The sequence below is a fragment of the Agelaius phoeniceus genome, chromosome 27 (genome assembly GCF_051311805.1).
Source record: "Agelaius phoeniceus isolate bAgePho1 chromosome 27, bAgePho1.hap1, whole genome shotgun sequence".
NCBI lineage: Eukaryota > Metazoa > Chordata > Aves > Passeriformes > Icteridae > Agelaius > Agelaius phoeniceus.
This window is the reverse complement of record NC_135291.1, coordinates 1255767-1275626: the sequence shown is the minus strand read 5'-3', so window position 1 is coordinate 1275626 and position 19860 is coordinate 1255767. Positions and strand designations below refer to the sequence as shown.

Below are 19860 nucleotides of genomic sequence, written 5' to 3'. Positions count from 1 at the left end.
GACCCCTCCCCAAATTCCCCTTACGACCCCTCCAGGACCCCTTACCTGTTCCTGCGCCTCCTCAGCAGCTCCCGGGGCCCCCCGTCCTCTCCCAGCGCCTCCTCCGCTCTCTCCAGCGCCTCCCGCAGGACCCGCCCGAGCCCGGGGCGGCTCCCGGGGGTCCCTGAGGGGGTCCCGGGGGGGGGGCGGGGGAGGAGGAGGCGCCCGCTCCATGCCCGGGCCCGCGGTCAGGGGTCGCCGCTTCGGGCTCGGCTCTGATTGGCTGGAGCGGCGCGGGGAGGGCAGAAGTGGATGAGGGGAGACTCCCGGTGATTGGTTGGTTCGGCTCGAGAGAGGCGGCAGTAGCTGAGGGGATACCTGCGGTGACTGGTTGGATCGGCGCACGGGGAGGCCGCTCTTCCTGAGGGGAGGCCCGCGGTGATTGGATGGTTTGGGGCGGAGCGCGCCGCTATTGGCTGGGAAAAGTCCAGGATTATTAAGGGAACATTCCCAGTTTCTTGGAGATAAACTCTCAGATTTTTATGGAAAATTCCCATATTTTTGCAGGAGAAACATTCCCGGAATTTTTGACTCCACATGACCCCAAATAACCCAAATAACCCCAAAACACTCGAAATAAACCCCAAATAACCCCCAAAAAACCCAAACAATACCCAAAAGTCCCCCAGATAACCCTGAAGAAATCCAAATAACCACACAAAACCAAAAAAACCCCTAAATTAAACCCATAAAACCCCAAATTATTTCAATTACACCTAAAAAATTGCCATATACACCAAGATAACCCCAAAGAACCTCAAATAATTCCAAATAAACCCAAACTAACCCGAATACTTCCAAATAACTCCAAATAAACAGAAATTAACCAAGTAAAACCCAAGATAAACCCCAAATAATCCATAAATAACCCCAAATAAACCCCAAACAATCACTAAATAAACCCAACGAAACCCCAAGTAACTCCAGTTCCTCCTGTTCCCACCCCGAAACAGATCCCGACCAATCAGAACGCGCGGCACTGATGACGATCCAGTAGATGCGCAGAAACTCAGAGCACTGGCCCCGCTCAGCGACTTTCAGCCAATCAGCGCCCGGCCCGACTCTGACTCATCAGTTGCCAGGCACAGACCAAGGCCTCTCATGCGTTAAATAATCGCAGACCGCGCGGGGTAATTTCCAGCCAATCAGAGCGTGTCTCGCTGTGACTCGTCAGTTGCCAGGAGCGCAATTTGGGGCGGGGGGGAAGGTGACCCTGGGGATGGGCTGGGGACCCCAAATTAATCCAAAACGGGGTTGCAACCCCAAAACCGAGCAGGAGGGGCCTGGAGCCCCCAAAACCATACACGGGGGAGGGGACTGGGGGAACCATTGGAAAGGGCAGGGAGAGTGGGGAAAAGAGGGGGGTGGGACCCCAAAATTGAGCTGGGAGGGGAATGGGACACCCAAATTAAGCTGGGAGGGGTATGGGATCCCAAAACTGAGCTGGGAGGGGGGTGGGACCCCCAAACAAGAAGAAGCCAATTTTGTTCCTGGAATATGAAAAGTAGTTTATGGATATGCATGAGGGTCTATGAATATGCAACAGGCTGATGTCATGGGAGACAAGGACCATCGAGCAAAGGTTGTTATGTCCACCAAGACCCCCCAATTATTTTCAGGGACACCCCTTATATTAATCTGGTTTTAATTCCATCAGCCTGTGGCATATTCATAGACCCTCATGCATATCCATAAACTCATTTACATATTTCAGGAACTATTTCACATGGCCCGTCCTTGGGGGTGTCTCCTCATTTCAGGAGCCTCCACTGAAATGGAAAATGTAATCTCCCTCCCTTTGAAAAAAAAAATTATTATTATTATTATTATCATCATCAATAAGAATAAACAACTATAAAAATTATAATTAATTTTGAAATTAAGAGGCTCTCAGGCAAAGATATGGGAGTAAAAATAACAGTTCTTTATTAGGAAAAATTAAAAATACAAATGCAGTAGTACAAACAAAAGAAAAAGTGACAGAGTCAGAGTCCTCTGGGAATCCAGTAGAGAATGAGGCTGATCCATTAGGAATCCAGTGAGAAAAGGGCTGATCCTCTGGGAATCCAGTGGGAAAATGGCTGATCCTTTGGGAATCCATTTCTTACCCCCAAAAGACAGGGCAAAGGCAGGGCCATGGAGTTTTTATAGGGTATCCAAGGGTGGAGTTGGGGTTTGGGTCAGGGGAGGAGCTCTTAGCAACATAAGAAGGGTGAGATCAAATTCCTGCCTCTTAGTAACAGCAGCACTCCACAAAGAACTTGTCCCCAAATCCTGAATTCCCTCTAAAACAACTGAGAAATTGTGGAACTGCAGATATATTCAATCAATTTCCTTCATTTAACCCAGTTTGGGGTGTTTTTAAAGAATGAAGGTGAAGCAGAGGAAAATTAAGGCCAAACCAAAAGGAGAAGCAGCCAGGTGTGTTCCCTACATGGATCACAGGGAATGTGATGACACCAGGCAGGGGGAGCCAGGTATCTCTAGGGGGAGCTCAGGCAGCCTGGGGGCGTCCTCAGGTGACCCAAGAGACCCAAATTTGGGAGAAAACCCCAGCATTTGGAGGTTCCAGGTGTTCTGGAAGGTTCCAGGTGCTCCAGGTGAGCTCCCAGGCCCCATTCCAGCCCCCCCAGGTGTGTTTGCTACCTATCCCCAGATGTGTGAGTTGCCTGTAACTGAAACACCAGATAGGCCATGGCCCTATGACACTCCCAGGTGTTACCTGTCCCAGGTGTGTTTGCTCCCTGTCCCAGCTGTGTTCCCTGTCCAGGTGTGGCCTCACCTGCAGCTGGAAGGCCAGCTCAGCCGTGGCCCTGCGGGCGCTGACGGCTCCATCACACTCAGCCTGGGCCACCTGGAAGTCGCGCTGGGCTCGCGCCCGTGGCCTCCTCGCTCAGCAGCTGCGCCGACACCTGCTCCTGCCGCGCCCGCGCCTCCTGTGGGGACAGCGGCACTGGGAGGGACTGGGAGGGACTGGGAGAGCACAGGGATGGGACTGGGAAGGACTGGGGAATGGGGTACTGGGAGCACTGGGTGTACGGGGGGTGTTGGGGCAGTTGGGGAATGGGGGTACTGGGAGAGACTGGGAGAGACTGGGAGGAACTGGAACGGGACTAGAAAGGCACTGGGAGCACTTGGGAGGGACTGGGGTACTGAGGGTACTGGGAGGAGCTGGACAAGAACTGGGAGGTGCTGGAGTGGGATTAGTGGGGTATTGGGAGAGTACTGGGGGTACTGGGGACACTGGGAGGGACTGGGACAGACTGGAATGGGAAATGAACGGCATTGGGAGGGCACTGGGGAACGGGGTACTGGGACTGTCAGGGATACTGGGAGCACTGGGATGAACTGGGACCCACAGGGAGAGCGCTGGAGGGCACTGGGAATAGTGGGGGGTGACTGACAGGAAGGTGACCCAGCTGCCCCCAGGTGTGTCTCCAGGGGTGTCCCCAACATCCCCATCCAGGTGTCCCCGGTGTCACTCACGCGGATCCCGGCGTCGTGTTTGGCCTCGGCCTCTCCCACGCGGGCGTCGCGCTGCACCTGCGCCGTGCGGCCCTTCCCGAGGGAGCGCAGGTAATCCTGCACAGGGACACACCTGTCACACTTGTGCCACCTCCCTGTCACCCATGCCACACCTGTGTCTCTTCCCTGTCACTCCTGAGTCCCCATCTGTGTCACCCCTGCACCTGCGCTGTGCAGCCCTTTTCAAGGGAGTGCAGGTAACCCTGCATGGAGACACACCTGTCACACCTGTGTCACCTCCCTATCACCTATGTCACACCCCTGTCACCTCCCTGTCACACCTGTGTCACACCTGTGTCACCCCATCCCCCCAGATGTATCCCAGGTGTGTATTAGCCTCCCCCAGCTGTCCCAGCTGTGCCCAGGTGTCCCCATCTTGTCCCTATCTTGTCCCTGGGCATCTCCAAGTGTGTCCCAGGTGTGTCCTGAGCGTCTCAGTTATGTCCCAGGTGTGTCCCAGGTGTGCCCAGGTGTCTCCAGCTGCCCCCCCAGGTGTGTCCCAGCTCTCCCCAGCTGCTCCCAGGTGTATCCAAGGTGTATCCTGGCTGTCCCCAGGTATGCCAGGTGTCCCCACATGTGTCCCCAGCTGTCCCCAGCCATGCCCAGGTGCATCACCTGCTCGTTGTGCACGTCCTTGAGGGTGTAGCTGACCACGGAGATGCCCATGTTCACCAGGTCAGAGGAGGCCACGCGGAAAACCTGATCCGAGAACTTCTGCCGGTCCTTGTAGATCTCCTGGGCGGGGCCGGGGTGGGGCTTAGCAGGGCGGGGCTCAAATGGGGGTGGGGCTTGGCTGGGCAGGGCCCAAGAGTGGGGTTTAAGTTGGGCAGGGCTCAGTGGGGTGGGGCTAAAAGGGGCAAGGCTTAGTAGGGTGGGGCTCAAATTAGGCAGGGCTCAACAGAGCAGGGCTCAAAGGGGGGGAGCTTAGAGGGGTGGGGATCAAGTAGGTGGGGCTTAGCAGGGTGGGGCTCAAATAGGGTGGGACATTGCAGGGCAGGGGTGAAGCTTAGTGGGCCTGGGCTTAGCGAGGGGGGGGGGACAAGGGAATGGAGTTTAAATTGGGCCAGGCTTATTGGGGTGGGGCTTAGCAGAGAAAAGGCACAGGGATGGTGGGCGTGGTTTAGCCAGGGGGCATGGCTTGAGACAATGGGTGGTGCCAGGTAGGAGAAGTGCTATCTGGGGGTGTGGCTTTGATCTTAGGGGCGTGGTTTGGTTCTGCGGGTGTGGCTTAAGCAGAAAGAGATCAGGTTTAAGGTGGGATGTGGCTTGAGCAAAGTGGGCGTGACCTAAATTGAGGGGTGGGGTCACGATTAAGGCAGGGACATGACTTGATGCAGGGGCATGGCTCGAGTCATGGGGTGGAGTCTGGTGGGTGTGGCTTTGAGGCAGGGTGGGGCTTATACTGGGCAGGGTCAAGAAGGGAGGCGGGGCTTAGGGAGGTGTCAGGCAGGAGTGGGCATGGCTTTAGAGGGAAGGAGGATCTTGGGCTGGTGGGCAGGGCTTTAGCAAAAGGGTGACATATTGTGGGTGTGGCTTTACAGGGGGTGTGGCCTCCTCCAGGGGTGGGGGCTTTCAAGGGGTGGAGCTTATGGGTCAAAAGGGGGAGAAGTCTCTTAAAGAGCCACATCCCAGCCCACGGGGAGATGGCAACTTCCCCTGAGGGGGTGAGTCAATCCAGGTTGGCACAATGGGGGCGTGGCTTCTGAGATCTGGGATTTCTTAAAGGGGCCTTGTCCCATCCCAAATGGGGGGCATTGGTTGGATCCCAAATGGGTGTGTCTGTCCTGGGAGGGGCGTGGCTTCCCCGAAGAGGGCGTGGCTTCCCCCAGCCCCACCTCCACAGTCATGTGGGCCATGATGGCGCGCTGGTGGCCCTCCAGCGTCTCCAGGGCGATCTGGCCGATCTCGCTCTCCGACTTGCCCAGGAACATCTGGCAGGCAGCTGCCAGCATCTCCTTGTTCTGCCCCTGGATCTTCACCTGTGGGGGAGTGGGATCACCTGGGGACCCCCCCAGCCACCCCTGGGACCCCCCAAAATTGGCATGGCCCCTTTCAGGGGTAGGTGTGGCATTGCCTTTTGAAGTTTGATCGATAGGGTGGGGACCACCAGGGTAGCGCCCTTTATAGAGTATAATGCACTTTGAGAGAGCTTGGGGATCCACACCAATCCCAGCCCATTTCTGGGGAGGTCTTAGCCCTCTTAAAGGGGTCCCCACCACCAAAAACTCCTTTTAAGGGAGGTCAAGACCCTCCAGTGGGATTTTGGTGTCCCCACCACCCAGAACCACTTTAAGGATTGGACTTTGACCCCTTTAAGAAGGGTTTAGGAAGGCTTCCCCATGACAAACCTTTTTTATTTTTTACGGTTTTGATAAAGGCTTTAAAGGGAGTTTAAATGTTTTTTAAGGTTTTTTGAAAGGATTTTTAAAGGGTTTTTTCTCCTCTTAAGAAATTTTTGGGTCCCCACCACTCCAAGCCCCTTTTAAATAGGATTACCCCTCTAATCCCAGGGGTTTGGGGATCCCCAAAACTTCGAGCTCCTTTCAAGGGATTCCTCACCCCTAAATGCCCCTTCTGGGAGCGTTTTTAACCCCTGCAAATGTTTCCGGTGGGCCCCATCACTCCAAACCCCCTTTAAAGGGCTCCTTCCTCCCCCGAGTTCTTTTGCGCTTCCCGCTACCATCGCCGCTTTAAGAATGCCCTTAGGTGGGCCCCACAAGAACCTCACTTAAAAGGGCCATGCCACCCCGGTTGGTTCGGGCAGGGGAGCCCCGGGGGGGGGTTTGGGGGGTCCCGGAGGATTTTTGGGAGGTTCTAAGGAGATTTCGGGGTATCAGAGTGTCGGTTTGGGGGTCCCGAAGGGGTTTTGGGGGTACCCGCGTGGGATATTTGGGGATTCTGGGGGGATTTGGGGGAGGGATTTTGGGGGTTCCAGAGGGGAATTTTGAGGGTTCCCAAAGAGATTTTGGGGGTTCTGAGTGGATTTCTGGGGGCTCTGAATGGGGTTGTTGGGGTCCCAGTGGGCTGTTGGGGTCTGGGGAGGGCTGCAGGTACCGAGGGGCATTTTGGGGATCCCGGGAAGGATTTTGGGGGATCATGAGTGTATTTTCGGGGATTCCGAGGGGGGATTTTGGGGTGTCCAGGAGGGGATTTCTGGGATTTTGATGGGAGATTTTTTAGGGGGTTTTGGGGGTCAAGGAAGGGACTTTTGGGGGGATTTTTAGGGTATTTTTGGCAGTCCAGGAGGGGATTTTTGGGAGCACAAAAAGCAATTCTGGGGGGATTTCTGGAGCGTTTTCTGGGGGGGGGGTTGGGATTTTTGAGGGGGGGGTTGTGCTGTTTTGGGAGGTCCAGGAGGGGATTTTGGGGGATTTTTGGGGATTTTTGGCAGTTCTGATGGGGGATTTTCTGGGGTCCATGAGGGTATTTTTGGGGTATTTTCGGGGTGTTTTCGGGTCGTTCCAGGGGTACCTGTGCGATGCCGGTGACGGAGATGGGCACCCCGTGGCGGGTGTAAACCTTCTCACTGCGCACAGGCAGCGTCAGCGTGTTCAGGGAGATCCTGGGGAGGCCGGGGAGATCACCCCAAATCTCTGGGGAACCCCCCCCTACCCCGAACCCCAAAAAACCCCCCCGGGCCCCTCCTCGCCGCTGGATCTGCTGCAGGCATGGGATCACCAACACCCGGCCCCCGGCCACCATCACCGGGGGGCTGCGGCAGAAACCTGGGGGGCACCGAGAGCTGGGGAGGACCCTAAACCCCGGGGCTACCCCAAAACCTCGGGGGGAAACGGGGACACCCTCAGGAATCCCCGGAACGGGTTTCGGGGGGGTCCCAGGAAGGGCTTGGAGGGGGTTGGGGTGGTCAGGGGGGACCTGAGGAGTTTTGAAGAGGGGAATTTGGGGGGAAAATCTGGAGGAAAATTTGGGGGGAGTCCCCAGGAGTCCCGGGGTGGGGCAGAATGGATGGGGGGGGCCCTCGGGGAGGGGTTTGGGGGGTCCCAGGAGGGGTTTGGGGGCTAAGGAGGGGTCCGGTCCAATGAGTCCCAGGGTGAGTTTGGGGGTCCGGGGGGGGTTCCCAGGAGTTTTGGGGATAATTCTGGGGGTTCCTTGGAGGGTTTTGGGAGGATTTTGGGGGTTCCCAGGAGATTTTGAGGGGAGAGATTCTGGGGGTTCCCGGGAGTTTTGGGGGGAATTCTGGGGGTTCCCGGGTAATTCTGAGGGGATTTGGGGGTTCCCAGGAGTTCTGAGGGTCACCAGGAGCCCCCGGGCCCCCCGAACTCACCCGACACCACCATGGCCTCGTTGGGGCCGCAGGTGAAGAACATCGCGGCGGGGAAAGGCCGCGGATCGATGGGAGCCGATGGGGATCGATGGGGATCAGTCGGGATCGATCGGAACCAATCGGGATCAATCGCGATCCGCGACCGCCGCCCCGATCCCGGCAGCCCCCGCGCTCGCCACTTCCGCATTAGCGCGGTGACGTCACCAAACACGCGGTTTCCCATTGGCTGCCGCGCCAAGGGCGGGTAGGGGAAATCTGCTCTGCCTGGCAACCTGTGACATCCCTGATTTCCCGGCGCTCCATTGGCTGCGCCCTGCTCAGATTTCCGTATTTTCCATGGGAAATGAACAATTTCAGTAAAGGATGAACCTGGGGGTGAGGGCAGTGACGGGGTCTGGGGAGCTCCAGACCATGGCCGGGTCGTGGTCATCTCATGGTCAGCTCATGGCCATAATTGTATCATGGTCATCTCATGGCCGCAATTGTGTCATGGTCAGAATCATCTCATGCTCATGGTCATCTCATGGTCAGGATCATGTTATGGTCATGGTCATGTTGTGGTCATTTCTTGGTCACAATTCCCCACGGCCATGGTCATCTCAGAGTCATTGTTATGTCATGGTCACAGTCATGGACATTTCTTCATTACCTTATGGCCATGGTTGTGTCATGGTCATAGTCATGGTCATCTCATGGTCATCTCTTGGTCTCAATATGTCATGCTCATGGTCATGTCACAGTTGTAGTCGTGTCACCATCACAGTCATGGTGTCACCATGATGGTTATGGTCAATTCCTGATCACCATCATCTCATGCTCATAGTCAACTCACCATAATGCTCATATCATTCCTGATTACCATCATCTCATGGTCATGGTCACAGTCATGATCATAGTTCTGTCAAATTAGTATCATGGTTATGGTCATGGTCATCTCGTGGTCATGGTCATCTTGTGGTCATAATAATCTCTTTATCACCATTATCTCATGGTTGTGGTCACCTGTGGCCACAATAATTTCATAGACATGGTTATATTGTGTTAATCTCCTAATCTCAAACATCTCATGCTCACGGTTGTGTCATGATCATTGCATGGTCATCTCCTGATCACCATCATCTCATGCTCACTGTCATCTCACTGTAATGGTCATCTCAAGGTCATGGTTGTATCATGGTCATTGCATGGTCAAGGTCAGCTCATGGTCTTGATCACCCCATGGCCATAATTTAGTCATGATCATCTCATGGTCATCTCATGGTCACAATTACATCATCAAAGCAATGGTTGTGTCACAGTCATGGTTATTCCATGGTCATGGTCATCTCATTGTAACGATCATCTCATGGTCATAATCATGTCATGATTGTGGTCATCTCACAATTGTCTCATGGCCTTGATCACCACATGGCCATGATGTGTTGTGGTCATTTCATGGTCTTTGGTCACAGTTATCACATGCTCACAGTCATGTCATGGTCATCTCACGGCCATGTCATGGTCATCTCATTGTTACCTCATGGTCAACTCATGGCCACAATCACATCATGGTCATCTTACATCTGTGGTTGTGTCATGGTCATGGTTATCTCTTGGTCAGCTCTTGAATCTTGTCATGATCTTGATCATTTCATGGTTGTGGTTGTATTATGGTCACAGTCAAGGTGATCTCATGGCCTTGATCGCCACATGGCCATGGTTGCATTGTGGTCATGTCTTGATCACTACAATCTCATGGTCACGGTGATCTCATGGTCACAGTTGTATCTCACTGTAGTGGTCATCTTATGATCATGGTTGTGTCATGGTCACAGTCATCTCATGGCCATCTCATGGTGATGGTCATTTCCTGATGACCATCACAGTATTCTCATGGTTATCTCACTGTAATGGTCATCTCACAGTCATGTCATGACCATGATCACACATGGCCATGGTGTGTTCCGATCATCTCATGGTCATCTCTTGGTCACAATCATCTCATGCTCATGGTCATCTCACAGTCATGGTCATCTCATTGTAATGGTCATCCCATGGTCCTGGTTGTGTCATGGTCATTTTATGATCATCTCACGTTCAACTCATTTGCCACAATCTTATCATGGTCATCTCTCAGCTGTGGTTGGGCCATATGGTGGTGATCATCTCATGGTCACAGTAATCTCATGGCCTTCACATGGTCATGGTCATTTGCTGATCACCATCATCTCATGCTCAGGGTCATCTCACTGTAATGGTCATCTCACAATCATGACATTGTCACTTCATTGTCACCTCATGGCCATGATCATGTCAGGGTCACCTCAAGGCTGTGGTTGTGCCATGGCCAACCAATGATCATCTCTTGGTCCAAATCATCTCATGGTCAGGGTTGTGGTTCTGTCATGGTCATGGTCACAGTCATGGTCATCCCATGGTCATGGTCATCTCAGGGTTGTGTCACTCATGGTCATTCTCATCTCATGGCCATCTCGTGCTTGTGTCATGGCCATGGCCATGGCCAGAGAACCTCTCCAAGATCCTGAACCCTGAGTTTGGGACACTCAAGGACCACTGGGGACAACGAGGCCTGGCACTGGCCCTCTAGGAGCCCAACGCAGCCAAACCCTCCTGGGGACACCTCAGACATGGGACATGGAGTGGGAAATGAATCCAGGGGGATGGAGCATGGCTGGCATGTCCCCATCCTGCTCCTGGTGTCCCCACCCTGCTCCCAGTGTCTCCATCTCTGTCCCAGTGACCCCATTCCTATTCCTGGCTCCCAGAGATGAACTGCCAGACACTGGAGGAGGGAACCCGGATTTATTGCCCCAAGCAGGATTTATTGCCCAAAGCAGGATAATTTCACACCAGAAGTGAAGCATTATGAATATTTGTGGTTCTTGCCTTTATGACAGTGGAAAATGGGAAATGGATCTGTTAGCAAGAGCTGCGGGGGTGGGTGGGAGCAGTGGGATGAGCTCTGCTGGCAGCTCTCGGCTTTCCGGGGAAGAGGGAAGGGGCAGGATCCAGCTCCATGGATCGCTCAGGCAGTGATTCCTGCCAGGATGAGAGAGGGTCATGGTGTCACCCTGTCCCCATTCCACAGGATGGACCTGGCTGGAGCCCATGGAGAGCAGGAGCTGCTCCAGAATCCCACATGATCCCACCCCAATCCTGCTGCAATCCTGCTCCCACTCCATCCATTCTGCCCCAACCCTGCTCCATCCATCCCACCGCATTCCGCCCCATCCATCCTGCCCCAGTCATTCTCTGGAACCCCAACCAGATCCTGCTCCATTCCATCCCTCCTGATCCTGCTCCAGAATCCAGCCCAAATCCCGCTCTACAATTCCACCTGATCCCATTCTGGACCCTGCTCTGATCCAGAATCCCTCCCTGATCCCAGTCCATCCATCCTGCCCTGATCCCCCTCTGGGATCCCACCCTGATCCTGCTCCGTACCTGTGCTCAAGCCATTGGTTCCCACATCTTTTCCTGCAGAAAGAGAAGATCCATGAGATTCCAGCACGGATCACACACTGGGATTAACCCCAAGATCCATCCTGGGATCCACACAGAGGGGATCCAGAGCTGGATCCGCCATTGGAACTCACCGGCTGCTGGGTTGTATCCATTCCTGTCCCTCCTCCCTGTGGAAACAAAGTGGGATCAGAATTGGTGGCACAGGATTCCCAGAACGGTGCTGGGTGGATCCGTGTCCCTTCCCGACCCCCATCCCGTGTGTTACCGGATTGGAGCTTCCAGACGCCGAATCCGATGAAGATGAGGATGAGGATGGCAGCGATGACAGACACAGCAACCACCATGAAGAGATTCCCGCCAGATGTCGGCTCTGGGAAACGCGGGATAGTGAGGAGAGGGAGGGGAATCCCCATTTAGGAATTCCAAATTCCCAATCCCCACATTCCCAGCCTCACCCCAAGCGAAGATCCCGGGCTCTGGCATTCCGGGATGCTCCACCCTGCACCGGTACTGCTCCCGCTCCTCCGGCAGCGCCTCGATCCTGGCCCAGGTGTGGAAGGTGCCGTCGCTGTTGGGAACGATCCCGCCCCACTCCGTCTCCTGATCCAAGGTTTCACCCCCCTTCATCCAGCTGACTGCGATGGTGTTGGGGTAGAATCCGTACACGTGGCAGGACAGGATCAGCGTCCCGTGTTCCTCTCTTCCGGACACATGGACATCAGGGGGCTCTGGAATGGAATAATGGTAATGGACATCCATAGAATTCCCACTGGAATGGGTCTGGGGTGAGATCTGACCATGGAATTCCCTAGGAATGGGATTGGGTGAGCTCTACCCATGGAATTCCAACAGGAATGGGATGGAGATGAGATCTGCCCATGGAATTCCCACAGGAATTCCCATTTCTCAGGTTCTCCATTCCCAAATCCCTCACAGGAATGCTGCTCCCACCTTTGCGCTCCAGCTCCTTCTGCCCATATCCAATGAATCTCTGGAGCTCTTCTGGGCATTCGTGCTTCAGGTAATTCGTCCAATCCTCAGCCATGGTCCCTTCCTGTTCCCAGCGCCTCCTGGTGATCTCAGCAGCGCTGTCGGCTGGCACAAATCTCCTGGATTCCAGGTCAAAAGAGATGAAATCCCGCCCATCGTAGCCATTCCGGCGGGATCCATGGACACTCCCATCGGACAGGAGGTCACAGCCGTAAACCCACAGCAGTGTGTGGAGACCTGGGGGGATTGTACCCACAGAGACCCATGGAATTGTGTCCCAGCCCCACAGAGCCCCAGAGTCTGATGGAGACCCACAGAGCCTCATCTCAGCCCCTTGGAGCCCCATGGATGCACATCCCAGCCGTATGGATCCCAACCCAGCCCCACAGATCCCATCCCAGCTCCATGAATCCAATCCCAACCCATGGATCACGAGATATTCTACCCCAGTCTAATGAACTCTCATTTCACCCCCTTGGAGCCCTGTAAGTCCACACCTGAGACCTACAGATCCCATCTCAGCCCCATGATTTCCCTCCCTTTTAATTTTTAATTCTTATGGAATTTAGGGTTTTCCCTCATTGTTTCTTTCACCTTTCAATGTTCAATTTCATTTATCAGCAAACCTAAAGTTTGTTTGTAAAAGCAAATATCTTTTCCCGTTCATCAATCAGTGGAATCTTTCCCATTGTTTCTTTTATCTCTCAGTGCTGGTTTGATCTACCAGCAGACCCACAGCCTGTTTGTAAGGACAAAATCCATCATTCTTCTCACACTTGACTTGGGAAAATTAATTGAATTTATTATCAAACATACTAGGGCAAGAGAATGAGAACTGAAATAATTCCTACGCAAATATCCTCCCCCCAGCCCCATGGATCCAATCCCAGCCCCACAGATCCCATTCCAGCCCTACAGATCCCATCCCAGCCCCATGGATCCACATCCCAACCCCATGAATCCCAACCTGTCCCCACAGATCCCATCCCAGTCCCATGGATCACAAGCTATCCCATCCCAGCCTAATGGATCCCCATTTCAGCCCCTTGGAGCCCTGTGAATCTACACCTGAGACCTACAGATCCTGTCCCAGCTCCATGGATCCCCATCTCAGCCCTACAGTTCCTTTCCCAGCCCCACAGATCCCATCCCAGCCCCACAGATCCCATCCCAGCTCCATGGATCCATATCCCAGCCCATGGATCACAAAATATCCCATCCCAACCTAATGGATCCCCATTTTCAGCCCCTTGGAGCCTTGTGAATCCACATCTAAGACCTATAGTTCCCATTCCAGCCCCATGGATCCTCACCCCAGCTCTACAGTTCCCATCCCAACCCCACAGATCCCATCCCAGCCCCACAGATCCCCCCACTCACCCCTGCTCTGGTTGTATCGCTCCCGCAGTATCTCCAGGTTCCTGGCATACACGTGCTGGTTCCCCTCAGCAATCTGGGTCTCCCTATCCCAATATTCCAGCTCGATTCCATCCTTCATCCACTGTGTCAGCGGCTCTGCCCGGCCCCGCTCGCTGTCGAAGCGCATGAAGGGGATCCCATCCACGAATCCAATATCCATGAACTGGGGGATCCCCGCGCTGGGCTCTGACACCGCCACATTCAGGTAACGCAGGGAGTGGAGAACTGGGGGGACACGGAGATTTGGGGGGATTGAGGAGATCACGGATCAATGAAAGGGGAACTGGGAGAGCTGGGAAGGGGTTTGGGGATCCTGGGGCCAAGGAAAGGGTGTACAGGGTGGGAGAGGTGGGATGAACAGGAAAGGGCTTGCAGGGGGTCCTGGTGTCCAGGAATGGGGGCTCAGGGGGTTCCAGGGTTATGGAAGGGGTGAGGGGTGCAGGGACTGGGAGAAGTGGGATGGGGGTTCCAGGGGATCCCGTGCCCAGGAAAGGGGGATACAGGGGCTGGGAGAGGCAGGATGGGGGGTTCAGGGGTCCCCAGTGCCAAGGAAAGGGGTCACAAGGTGGGGAGACCAGGGAATGGGAGGCTTAGGGGTCCTTGATGCAGAGGAAATGAGGAGCTGGGGGCTGAGAAAAGCAGGAATGGGGGTCCAGGGGGTCTCAGAGACAAAGAGGGGTCTGGGGAAGGCGGGATGGACGGGAAAGGGGGTGCAGGGGGGAATTGGTACTGGATAAGAGGGTGCAGGGAGGTCCCAGTGCCCAGAACTGAAAATTCAGGGGGGTCCTGGGGCCCAGAATCCCCCCTGGGACCCTCCTGGACTCCCTGGGACCTCCCCACCGAATGCACAGGGGATGGAGAACTGGAGGGACGCAGAGCCTGGGGGGTCTGGGGGTGTCCAAGGGTCGGGAAGTGGAACCAGGAGAGCCAGGAAGGGTTCAAGGTTCAAGGAAGGGACTGTGAGAGGCGGGATGGGGGATCCAGGGGGTCCCTGCACCCACTAAAGGGGATCCAGGGGTCCCCGGTGTTGAGGGCAGTGGGGTCTGGGAGCTGGGAAAGGCAGGAATGGGGCTCCAGGGGGTCCCTGGGTCACGGAAAGGGAAGTCTGGGGCTGGGAGAGGCGGGCGGATCCCGGGGACGCAGCTTGGGAGACGGGAAAGAGACCGGGGGAACGCAGGGAGGAGGGGATGGGGGAATTTCAGGGAGCTCATCTGGATCCGCTGCAACCCCCCTGGGACCCTCTGGGATCCCGCTTCGGGAAGCAGTGGGAGTGGAAAATGGGGAGGAAACAAAGCTGGGAGATCTGGGGGGTCCAAAGGTCAAGGAAAAGGTCCAAAGGGTTTGGGATCTGGGGAAACCAGGATGCCCAAAAAGGGGGACAGGGGGTCCCGGAGCACTGACAGGGGTGAGGGGGGATCCCAGTCCTGGATAAGGGGGTGCAGGGGGGTTCCCGTGCCTCAGTTCAGGATTCAAAGAGATCCTGATCCCCAGAAATGGGAGATTCAGTGGGTCCCGGGGCCAGATAAGGGGGTATAGGGGGGTCCCACTACCAGGAAATGAACGTTCATGAGGGTCCCCGTGCCCAGAAATGGGGGTTCAGGTGATTCTCTTCCCAGAATTCGGTGTTCAAGTGGGCCCCAGTGCCCGTAAATGGCGATTCAGGGGGTCTTGGTGCTGGGGAAGGGGGTACAGGGGGGTCCCTGTGCCCAGAAATGGGCGCTCAAGGGGTCCCCATGCTCAGGAATGGGGGCTCAGTGGATTCTCATGCCCGGGAATGGCGGTTCAGGGGGGTTTCCCTGCCCAGGAATGGGGGTAGGGGGGGTCCCGGTGCCAGATGAGGGGGTACAGGGGGGTCCCAGTGCTGGGGAAGGGGATGGAGGGGGGTCACAGGACCCAAAATGGGGCTATGGGGGGTTTCCATGCCAGGTAATAGAAGTTCAGGAGGGTCCCGGTGCTCGGACACGGAAGTTCAGGAGGGTCCCGGTGCCCGAAAATGGAAGTTCAGGAGGGTCCCGGTGCTCGGACACGGAAGTTCAGGAGGGTCCCGGTGCCCCGGAATTGCGATTCAGGGGGTTTCCTTCCCGGTTCCGGGTTTCCCACTCACCTTTGGTCGCGCCCCCCGGGTCCCCCAGGAACCCCAGGAGCCCCAAGAGCAGTCCCAGACCCAGCGCCGGAGCCATGGCGCTGCTCCGCTGCGGTCCCGCCCACAGCCCTGGCCCCGCCCTCAAAGCCGCCTCCGGCCCCGCCATTGGCGCTGCTATTTCCTGCCCGCCAATGGAAGCACGATCTGCTAGTGACGTCACCGGTCGCCGGGCAGATCCAGGTCTCGCAGGTTGGGACGCGGAAGCGAAAGGGACCGAGGAGGGCGGGGAAGAGGAGGGGACGGGGGAATTCCAGAGAATCCTTCAGGATCCCTCTGGATCCCCGCTGCGACCGCCCTGGTGCCCTCTGAGAACCACCTGGGACCCCTGGGACCCCCCTTTAAGAAAGCGCCGGGAATGGAGAACTGGGGGGACCCGGAAATTTGGGAGATCTGGGGGTGCAAAGGTGAAGGAAAAGGGCGGGTCGGGGCTCTGGGAAGGGCGGGAGGGGCGGGGAGGGGTGCAGGGGGTCCCAGAACACGTGAGGAGGGTCCAGGAGGGGTCCCAGTCCCGGATCAGGGGTGCAGGGGGGTCCCATGCCCAGGAACGGAGGTTCAGGGGGTCCCAGGTCAAGGAAAGGGGGCTGAGGGCAATGGGGGGTGCAGGGGGTCCCTGTGCCCAGGAAAGGGGGTGCACGGGCCCCCGGTGTTGAGGAAGGTGGTGGGTGAGGGCTGGGGAAGGCAGGAGTGGGGGTGCAGGGGGTGCTGGGGTCAAGGAAAAGCGGGGGCTGGGGTCTCTGAGAGGGGGAGGGCCGGGAAAGGGGGTGCAGGGGGATCCCTGGGCTTGATAAGGGGCTGCAGGGGGGGTCCCTGTCCCTGAGAATGGAGGGTTTGGGAGGGTTCCAGTCATGGATATGGGGGTGCACGGGGGTCCTGGTGCAGCAGAATGGGGGTTCAGGGGGTCCTGATGCTGCATAAGGGGATGCAATGGGGATCTCTGGAAGTGGACTCTCCCAGGGGGAGTCCCTTCCCGGGAATCGGGGTTTAGGGGGGTCCTGGTGCCAGATAATGGCCTGGCTGCGATCCGGTGCTGGGGAAAGCGAGACGGGGAAAAGGGGAATTCCAGGGAATTCATCTGGATCCCACTGGATCCTCGCTGGGACCCCGGGGGACCCTCCAGGACCTCCTGGAACCCCTTCCAGGAAGCGCCGGGAATGGAGAACGGGGGAGACGCAGAAATTTGGAAGATCGGGGGTGCAAAAGCCGAGGAAAAGGGCGGGTCTGGGGTCTGGGAAGGGCGGGATGGCCGGGAATGGGGGTGCAGGGGGTCCCAGAGCACTGACGGGGGTGCGGGGGGGTCCCATTCCCGGATTAGGGGGTGCAGGGGAATCCCGGTGCCCGGAAATGGGGGTTCCCGTGCCCGGGAATGCGGGTTCAGGGGGAGTTTCCTTCCCGGAATTCAGGGTTCAAGGGGGTCCCGATATCAGGAATGGTGGTTCCAGGGGCGCCGATGACCAGAAAAGGGCGTTCAGGGGGGTTCTGATGCTGCCGAAGAGGGTACAGGGGGGTCGGGGTGGGCGGAAATGGGCGCTCAAGGGGGTCCCCGTGCTCAGGAATGGGGGTTCAGGGGGGTCTCAGTGCTGGGTAAGGGGACTGAGAGGGGTCACAGGACCCAAAATGTTCTCTGCCTAGGAATGGAGGTTTAGGGGGTTCCCGGTGCCTGGAAATGTAAGTCCTTCTCTCTCTCTCTCTCTCTCTCTCTCTCTCTCTCTCTCTCTCTCTCTCTGCTGTTCTCTCCCTTTCTTCTGGGGGACCATAAATCCCAGAGCGGCCGCAGAGCCCCGTGCCCAGGCCGGGTTTCCCAGCAAAGGGAGGCTGGGGCTGAGGTGCCCTGGGCTGGCCAGGAATGGGGGCCCGGGGGTCCCCAGGGTCACGGAAACGGGGGATCCAGGGGCTGGGAGAGGAGGATACCCGGGAAAGGGGGTGCAGGGGGTGTTGGTGCAGGATAAGGGGGTACAGGGGGTGTTGGTGCAGGATAAGGGGGTACAGGGGGGTCCCAGTGCCCGGGAATGGGGGGGGGGGGGGGGGGGGGGCAGGATCTGGGAAACGGCAGCAGCTGCTGGGGAGGGACTGGGAGAGACTGGGAAAAGAACCCACTGGGAGCAGAACTGGGGCACCAGGGGTCATACTGGGATATACTGGGACCACACTGAGGGCTACTGGGAGCATGCAGGAGACAATTGAGATATACTGGGAGGGACTGGGAATGGTTTGGATCATCCTGGGACTGACTGGAATCATACTGGGAGTGATCAGATCTGTAGTAAGGGCAAAGAGGAGAAACTGGAATAATGCAGGGAGCAACTGGGATCATACTGGGAGCAGCTGGCCCATGCTGGGGTCATACTGGGATCATACTGGGACTGATGGGGTCACACTTGGAATGACTGGCATAGTACTGGGAGTAACTGGGATCGTACTGGAGGTGACTGGACTTATACTGGGAGCAACTGGGACCACAGCAGGGGCAAATGGCATCGGGTAAGGTGTGACTGGGCTCATACTGGAGGTGACTGGGGCCACACTGGGCTCTCTTACTGAAAGGAATCATACAGGGCATGACTGGGAGCCACTCGGACCGTGTTGGGGGCAATTGGGATCCTACCGGGAGCGATTTGGAACATACTGGGAGTGACCGGATCATCCAGGGACCCACCGGTGAGGAGGCGGCGGCGGAGCTGGGAGGCGGCCGCAGCGCAGGTGGGAGCCGCGCTGGGTTGTGCGGGGGCTCGGGGCTCGCTGCGGGCCTCGGGGGCGGCAGGGGGCTCAGGCGGGTTCCTTGTGCCGTGTCCGGCGCGTGTTGCCGCTGGCGTGAGGGCGCTGCGGGAGCGGCTGCCCGCGGTCTCCTTGCGGCCGCTGCCTCGGCAGGAGCCGCTGCCGGAGCAGCGCTGGCTCGGCCCGGTTCCTGTGGCTGGGACAGAGGGGGCTGCCCCGTCCCCGGAGGCTGCGCTGGGGCCGCCTCCGAGCTGCGCCGCCACCTCATCAGGCTCCGGCCGCTGCCGCCCCTCCCGGGCCCGCACGGACGCTCCGATAATGGCGGCTCTGCCGAGCCAGGGGCGCCCTCAGGGCGGCACCGGGGGCCGTGCTTAGCCCGACTCTGACCAATCAGCGGCCAGATCGCGGAGTGATGGCAGAATCAGCCAATCGCAGCGAGGGGCGGGCTCTGCACACGGCACTGCCTCGTCTCCCTTTCCCCGAACTCCCGGCATTTCCCGGCAGCCGCGGCTGAGGAGCGGCGCTGGCGCGGGGCCCGGCCCGGGCAGGAGGCGAAGGAGCCGCTGCTGCTGCCCCGAACCGCCGGGAGCCCGGCGTGACCGGGCCCTGAGGGCGCTGGGAGCTGGGGTGAGTGCGGGACGGAAGAGGGACCCACCTGCAGCCCCGGCCGGAGCCGGGGATGCTGGAGAGACGCCAAAACCTTTCTGTCACTTCCCTCCTCCCCCTGGGCAGGGAACAGAGCACGTAAGGAAAGGCTCGAGGGTCTGGGTAAGGGTTGGAACAGTTCAATCACTGGTGACGGGCGCAACACACTTGTCAGGAAAATTAATCCACAAACATCAGAGGTTTATGTTCAAAAAGGAGACAGAGGAGTCCTTTTACTTTATTCGAATAGAGGGAGAGGCCATGGGGCATTCCCCTGGGGTCTCTCCAGTTTTTGGAGGACGCAGCCTCCCTTTTTATCCCAGTTTCCCGGCCGCATTTCCCTTCTCTCTTTCCCCATTGGCTGAGGTACGTGAGAGGTTCAGGCTTCCCGATACGCCCGATACTGAAGATTTCCCTTTAATGTATAACCCTCCCTTTTAATTTTTAATTCTTATGGAATTTAGGGTTTTCCCTCATTGTTTCTTTCACCTTTCAATGTTCAATTTCATTTATCAGCAAACCTAAAGTTTGTTTGTAAAAGCAAATATCTTTTCCCGTTCATCAATCAGTGGAATCTTTCCCATTGTTTCTTTTATCTCTCAGTGCTGGTTTGATCTACCAGCAGACCCACAGCCTG

At 56.9% G+C, this 19860-nt stretch overlaps 3 protein-coding genes across 6 annotated transcripts in view; 1 reads left to right on the top strand and 2 right to left on the bottom strand.

The window, feature by feature from the left end:
* Window positions 1–19860, top strand: part of LOC129132016 (uncharacterized) — a 201807-nt gene that overhangs the window by 96105 nt on the left and 85842 nt on the right. The window lies entirely within an intron of this gene.
* LOC143691864 (flotillin-1-like) lies at window positions 1943–8294 on the bottom strand. The gene is given in 8 exon segments (XM_077191148.1): window positions 1943–2926; window positions 2928–2975; window positions 3526–3621; window positions 4180–4299; window positions 5400–5543; window positions 7036–7126; window positions 7214–7289; window positions 7850–8294. Coding segments are annotated over 8 exon segments (1377 nt in total). The 5' UTR covers window positions 8280–8294; the 3' UTR covers window positions 1943–2554.
* On the bottom strand, window positions 10633–18861 carry LOC129132019 (class I histocompatibility antigen, F10 alpha chain-like). 4 transcript variants are annotated; one of them, XM_054650995.2, is made up of 9 exons: window positions 18469–18861; window positions 15828–15987; window positions 13685–13948; window positions 12266–12541; window positions 11770–12042; window positions 11580–11684; window positions 11446–11481; window positions 11294–11326; window positions 10633–10888 (listed from the first exon to the last, which is right to left on the bottom strand). In XM_054650995.2, the coding sequence occupies exons 1-9, from the start codon at window positions 18844–18846 to the stop codon at window positions 10875–10877; spliced, it is 1539 nt and encodes a 512-aa protein (XP_054506970.2). In that variant the 5' UTR covers window positions 18847–18861; the 3' UTR covers window positions 10633–10874. The 4 variants fall into 4 exon arrangements, with proteins under 4 accessions (XP_054506970.2, XP_054506967.2, XP_054506968.2 ...); XM_054650992.2 differs by lacking the exons at window positions 10633–10888; window positions 11294–11326 and having other exon boundaries at window positions 11362–11684; XM_054650993.2 differs by lacking the exons at window positions 10633–10888; window positions 11294–11326 and having other exon boundaries at window positions 11362–11684; window positions 18490–18861.

Coding starts and splice junctions, on each gene's coding strand:
- LOC129132019 (XM_054650992.2), bottom strand. CDS start 18,846: ATGAGGTGGCGGCGCAGCTCGGAGGCGGCCCCAGCGCAGCCTCCGGGG. Junction 15,988..18,468: donor TATGTTCCAAATCGCTCCCG/GTAGGATCCCAA, acceptor ATTGGCGGGCAG/GAAATAGCAGCGCCAATGGC. Junction 12,542..13,684: donor GCGATACAACCAGAGCAGGG/GTGAGTGGGGGG, acceptor CAATCCCCCCAG/GTCTCCACACACTGCTGTGG.